This window comes from Chlorella variabilis, assembly GCF_000147415.1.
Source record: "Chlorella variabilis unplaced genomic scaffold CHLNCscaffold_1, whole genome shotgun sequence".
Lineage (NCBI taxonomy): Eukaryota > Viridiplantae > Chlorophyta > Trebouxiophyceae > Chlorellales > Chlorellaceae > Chlorella > Chlorella variabilis.
Genome location: NW_005435087.1, coordinates 2,749,882 through 2,756,026, shown reverse-complemented (window position 1 = coordinate 2,756,026; position 6,145 = coordinate 2,749,882). Strand labels below are relative to the sequence as shown.

Below are 6,145 nucleotides of genomic sequence, written 5' to 3'. Positions count from 1 at the left end.
CCCACCCCGCCAGCTTCTTCTCCTGTTGGACATGCCCGCACCCCCACCCAAAACCCCAAAACAGCCCCATCCAGGGCCCGCCAGCTCACCCAGGGTGAGGATCATGGTCTCTCCCTCCCCCAGCTCCTCTGCTGTGTGCTTGACCTTGGCCCCCGCCAGCTCAGCGGCGCTGGGCATGCCCTCGTCCTCGTCATCATCCTCGCTGTCCGCCTGCGCGGCGCGCACCGCCGCGGCCGCCTGCGTGCGCCGCGCCGCCGCCGCCTCCGCCTTGCGCTGCGCCTCGGTGACCCGGCTCTTGCTGACCCAAGCCATCACGTCATCCACATCCTCGCCGGCCGCACTCAGCTTCTTCTGCCGGTCAAGCGCCTCCTGCTGCTGCCGCCGCTCGCGGGACCTGCGCGGCGCAGACGACGCGGGGAAGCACGGAGGCGGCAGGTCAGCGGGGGGCCCTGCCAGCCGCGGCGCGACCTCCAGCCGGCAAAAAAATGGACAGCAGGCCGTGCCCAGGATGCCGCCTCCAGCCAGCCATCGCTCTCAGGCCAGCCAGCAGCCGATTGCATCACACAGCCGTGCCACACGCCAATAGCAAATGGCCTGAGCTGCGCAGCAGCCAGCCGCTCCCAAGCCAAGGCTGAGTACCAGCACCCAGCCGCCACTCACTGCTTGATGCGGTCTGCAAGCTCTACTGCCTGGGCAGCCTTCTCCGCCTCCTCCTTCTTAGCCACCTCCTCCTTGCTGGGGCCCTTGAGCTCCTCAGCCTCCATCTTGAGCGGCTTCAGGCCCAACTCAATGCGCATCCTGCGGCACGTGGGCAGGCGAGGACGGGCACGGCGCAGCGCACCGGTTGGCTACAGCGGCACGCGGCGGCGGAAGGCGGCGGCGGCGGCAAGTCCCGCTCGCCGTCGAGCCTGCAGCACCCAGGCGCCCTTCTTCTGCACTCTACACTCACTTGTTGGTCTCCTCGATCGACATGGAGAGCTGCTCCCCGCCCGCTCCGCCCTCTTCGGCCCCGCCATCCCTGTCCTGCCCGCGCCCGCTCATGACGCTTGTCTCACAATGTTTTATCGGCTTTGGCGAGGTCTGTGAGTTTGCGCCAGGCAGCAAAGACCGCAGGTTCCAGAGCGGGCTCAGCGATCGTCTGTGCTGAGCACCCTCGGCAGCAAGGTAAGGTAGCGGGTGGCAAGGAATTGACGCGATGCGAGAGACAGGCCGAAAGCCACAATGTGTACACCTTCAGGTACAGAAATCTGGCAGGGCGCGAAAACGGGGGCCTCAAGCCACTGGCGGCCCTTTCAACACCGATCAGGGTGTGAGCAGGGTGCAGTGGCTGTGCCCTCACGCCACCCCCTCCCATCACCCGCAGCGCCGTCTGTGGTGGCCCGCTGCTGAGGCTTGGCTTCTGGTGGAGCTCAGCTGGTGGCCTGGCACCCGGAGCCTGATTGGGAGCACGGCCAGGCAGCATGCCGCCCAAGAAGAAGCAGGATAGTGGGGAGCAGACGCTCACTCGTATAGCAATCGTCAGCGGGGACAGGTGGGCAGTCTGGGGAGGCCATGGCGGCGCGCATGCACCCCGCAACTGCAGCGGCGGCAGGTGGCAGCGGCGGCGGCGGCACGCTGGGCGTGGCCAGGCTCGCTGCCCGGGGCTGCAGCCTGCGACTCGAGGCCGAGCTGCCACATCCCAGCCTGTGCCCGTGTAGCGCACAGGCTGCCAGCAGCTGTGCGACAGCAGCGGCTGCCGCCTAGAGCTGCCCACCCGCGCACGTGTGACAAGCGCACCCGCCCGCATCCCGGCTGCAGGTGCAAGCCCAAGAAATGCAAGCAGGAGTGCAAGAAGAGCTGCCCGGTGGTCAAGGTGGGCAAGCTGTGCGTGGAGGTGACGCCCAACGACAAGATCGCCTGGATTTCGGAAGACCTGTGCATCGGATGCGGCATCTGCGTCAAGGTGCGGCTAGGCAATCGCCACAGGCTGGCAGCCAGCGCCGGCGCCGGCGCGGAGCCGTGGCGGTCAACAGGAACAGCCACCCCCGCCGCCCCTCCGTCGCGCTGCCTGTTGCTGCCGCCGGGGCACCTGCCGGCTGTGCTGCGTGTGCTGTCGAGCTGCCGTTGCCGCCGCTGCCGCCGCCGCACGGGTGTCGCCGCTGGCGTCGCCGCTTCTGATCAAGCGGCAGCGCTAGATTGCTGCCGGTGACATGCTCGTCCTTCAGTTGGCTGGTTGTGTGTGTGCTCGGCCTTGCGTTCACAATGCGCTTACTTCTCCACCGCAGAAGTGCCCCTTTGATGCCATCATGATCATCAACCTGCCAAAGGACCTCGAGAAGGAGACCACGCATCGCTACGGGCCCAACTCCTTCAAGCTGCACAGGTGGGAGGGTGGGCGGCGGCGGCAGTGTGGAGGCCTGTGTGTGTGTGTGTGTGTGCACTGGACTGGCGGGGCGGGGTCGCCGGCTGTGCTTTTGAATGCTGCGGCGGAGGCAGAGGCGGAGGAGGAGGGGCCCTGGGCGGTATGGCAGAGCAGCATCGCCGGTGCCGAGGCGGGACGGGGGCAGTCGGGCGCCCGGACAATGCGCCGGGTGCCGTGCCTGCACATGACCGCGCCGTGCCGGTGTTCGGAGCCCGCCTGATGGGTGCGCTGCTGCCGCCGCTCGCTGCAGGCTGCCCACGCCGCGGCCGGGGCAGGTGCTGGGGCTGGTGGGCAGCAACGGCACGGGCAAGAGCACAGCGCTGAAGATCCTGGCCGGCAAGCTCAAGCCCAACCTGGGGCGCTTTGATGACGTGAGCGGTGTGGCCGAGCGGGCAGGGGCCTTGGCGGAGCAGCCTGCCGGCAGCAGCAGCAGCAGCAGGCCTGGCTGGTGCAGCTGCCTGCCGCTGTGGCCGCCGCCCCGCTCCTCGCTCTGCGTCTTCAGCTGCCCCTGCGCCCGCCCGTCAAACTGTTCTCACGTCTCCTCCCCTGCGCCCTCGCCTGGCCCTCGCCACCCCATGCCATGCATGCTGTGCACGCTGTGCAGTCGCCGCCAGACTGGTCTGAGATCCTCACCTACTTCCGCGGCAGCGAGCTGCAAAACTACTTCCAGCGGGTGAGCGGGCGGTACCATGATGGTACTGCAAATACAATGCTACTGCAAATTTGTGCTGTCTCTTGTGTGGAAAGCATTGTGGTGCTGCTGCAATGCCCATTGGAAAGGGATGAGCAGGCGCGCCCGTCGATGGGGCACACACCCCACACCACACAGGCACACACACACAGCCCTTCCCTCCCCGCTCCCGCCCCCGCAGGTGCTGGAGGACAACGTGAAGGCGATCATCAAGCCGCAGTACGTGGATCACATTCCCAAGGTACCGCCGTGTACTGCTGCATGGCCCTGCTGCTTCCGCCGCCTGCCGACCCGCGTCGCCCTTGCCCCACCTTCAAACCCTCCTGGTTCGCCGCCGCTTTCTGCACACACACGCACACACGCACCGCTCATCACACACCCTCACCCTTGCTGCAGGCGGTGCGGGGCAACGTGGGCGAGGTGCTCCAAGAGAAGGACCAGCGGGGCCAGCGGGAGCAGCTGCAGCGGGACCTGGACCTGGAGCAGGTATGCAGCGGTACATCGGTACAGGGAGGGGAGGAGGGCGCGGTTGATGGAAGGGGAGAAGAGGGGGTGGGGAGCAGGCCGGTTGTGCTCCCTGGCAGGCAGCGCAGCCTCTGCTCAGCCACAGGCGTTGCGCCCGGCTCGATCCCAGCTGCCCGCCTCACCGCGCCACCACTGCAACACGCCTCACCGCACGCCTCCCTTTCCGCCTCAGGTGCTTGACCGCAACGTCGAGAACTTGTCTGGCGGCGAGCTGCAGCGGTTTGCGATCGCGGTGGTGGCGGCGCAGGAGGGTGAGAGCGCGCCGCCTCGGCTGCCGCATCCCGCGCCGCAGCACGCGCCTAGCGCCGTCCCCGGCCCGCAGCACCCAGCCTCTCCTTCTGCCTGGCTGGGGTGGCCTGTCCTGCCTGCATGTTGGGTCGCGCTGCTGGCTCCCCTCGCCTCATGGGGGCTCCTGCTGGCCGTGCCTGCTCTCCTCCCGCTCTCCTCATGCTCTCCTCCCGCTTTCCTGCTGCTCTCATCATGCTCTCCTCCTGCTTTCCTCCCGCAGCCGACGTGTACATGATTGACGAGCCATCCTCCTACCTGGATGTGCGGCAGCGCCTCAAGGCAGCAGAGGTGCGGCCCAGCCTGTGTGCCGCCCAGCCTGTGTGCCAATCCCCGCGTGCTGGCAGCCTGCCAGTGCGCCAGCCGGCAGTGCAGCGCGCCGCGCCCATGCTCCGCACCTTTCTCCTCTCCACGCCCCTTGCCCATTGCACGTCCTCGCGCTTTCTTCTTTCCTCCCCGACCTGGGGCACAGTGCCCACCCTTTCTCTCCTGGCTCCCTGTCTGCCTCTCTCGCCCCCCCGTGCACATCCATCCCACCCCTCTTCCCGCCGCCTGATCCCCGACCCCAGATTTTCTCCACAACATGGCCCCAACCTCCCCTCCTTTCCTCCCCACCCCCCACAGGTCATCCGCGGCCTGCTGGCGCCCGACAAGTTTGTGATTGTTGTGGAGCACGACCTGTCGGTCCTGGACTACCTGTCAGACTTCATATGCTGCCTGTACGGCAAGCCGGGCGCGTACGGTGAGCTGCGGGGAAGCCGCGGGGAAGCTGCGGGGAAGCTGCGGGGAAGCCGAAGGCCGCGGCTGGGGCCAGGGGGGCGATCATGGCGACAAGTGACTCGCCACGCGTGGCCATCCAGCACTGTCGCTGCTGCCGCTGGTGGGGCAACCTCATCTCCAGCGATTGCACCCCGCCCAGCCTGTCCCAAGCCCCCCAGCCTCACCAGCCACCCAAACCACTGCCCTCACCCACACCCCACGCCCTCCCCACCCGCGCGCGCAGGCGTGGTCACGCTGCCCTTCAGCGTGCGGGAGGGCATCAACATCTTCCTGGCCGGCTTTGTGCCGACAGAGAACCTGCGGTTCAGGGAGGAGGCCCTGACCTTCAAGGTGGGGGTGCTGAGTGGCGAGGCTGCGTGTGCGCGCCTCACATGCATGCCCCCGACGGCGGCGAGCCTGCCGCAGCAGGCGCTGTACGGCTCGCCCGCTCACTGCCCGACCCGCGTCTTCGTCTTGCCTCCCTGCTTTCTTCCCTGTGGCCAGGTCAGCGACCAGGGCGTGGAGGGGGATGAGGAGCAGAAGAAGTTTTTGTCCTACAAGTATCCCGCCATGACCAAGACCCAGGGCGCCTTCACCCTGCACGTGAGCAGCCTGCCGCACGCATGCCCGCATGCTGCCTGCGTGGGCGGTGTGTGGTGACGGCGTGGGACGGCGGGGCCCAGGCATCCAACCGCAGGGCTCCCCTCCCCCTGCATGAGTCCCACCGCCAGGCCCTGCACTGTCGTGCACTGCCACCACCACCTGCTGCACTACCACCACCGCCTGTACCATCATGTACCGCCCTGTACCGGCACCGCAGGTGGAGCGTGGCGAGTTCACCGACTCGGAGATCATCGTGATGCTGGGGGAGAACGGTACCGGCAAGACCACCTTCATCCGCATGCTGGCCGGCATGCTCAAGCCCGGTGGGTGCGACGTGTCGCGGCCAGGGTGCGGTGGGTGTGGTGCGGGGCGCAGGCAGGGACCCTGCCCAGCCTGCGCTGCTGTGCTGCGGCATGCTCAAGCCGACGAATGGGGGGGCTGCTGCAGTGGTGTGGGGGGGTGGGTCTCAGCGGCGTCTCCCCCCTGCCAGCCCGCGCTGTCGTGCTGCGGCATGGGTGCGCCCTCCCTTTGGCCTGCACCCCCTGTGTGCTGCCACGTGCCGCGCTGCCCATGCATCCACCGCGCCTGACTGTACCGCCGCAACTGTACCGCAGACGAGGAGCTGGAGGTGGAGCTGGATGAATTTGCGGTCAGCTACAAGCCGCAGAAGATCTCTCCCAAGTTCCCCGGCACGGTGCGCAAGCGGCGGGGGGGGGAGCCGGGGCTGCCTGCAAAGCCGATGATTGCCTGTATGGGGGGCCTGCGCCGGCGCGCTGCGGGGGCACGGGCCCCAGGCTGCCTGCAGGCCCCAGGCTGCATCTGCGGCAGCGCTGGCGCCGGCGGCAGCACCTCCGCGTGCCCCACGCGGCAGCCGCCCCTGC

At 68.1% G+C, this 6,145-nt stretch overlaps 2 protein-coding genes across 2 annotated transcripts in view; one reads left to right on the top strand and one right to left on the bottom strand.

The window, feature by feature from the left end:
* CHLNCDRAFT_49703 (hypothetical protein) overlaps positions 1–972 on the bottom strand; it is a gene marked incomplete at both ends in the record, with an annotated part of 11,849 nt that extends 10,877 nt beyond the window's left edge. The window contains 3 exons of the mRNA XM_005851889.1: positions 90–394; positions 661–798; positions 950–972. Of these exons, the coding sequence (XP_005851951.1) occupies positions 90–394; positions 661–798; positions 950–972 (466 nt within the window). The remainder of the gene's footprint in view (positions 1–89; positions 395–660; positions 799–949) is intronic.
* A 4,190-nt stretch (positions 973–5,162) lies between these two features.
* CHLNCDRAFT_59548 (hypothetical protein) overlaps positions 5,163–6,145 on the top strand; it is a 3,063-nt gene continuing 2,080 nt past the window's right edge. Inside the window, exons 1-3 of the mRNA XM_005852198.1 lie at positions 5,163–5,264; positions 5,482–5,587; positions 5,879–5,958. Coding sequence (XP_005852260.1) covers positions 5,232–5,264; positions 5,482–5,587; positions 5,879–5,958 — 219 coding nt within the window. The 5' untranslated portion in view covers positions 5,163–5,231. The remainder of the gene's footprint in view (positions 5,265–5,481; positions 5,588–5,878; positions 5,959–6,145) is intronic.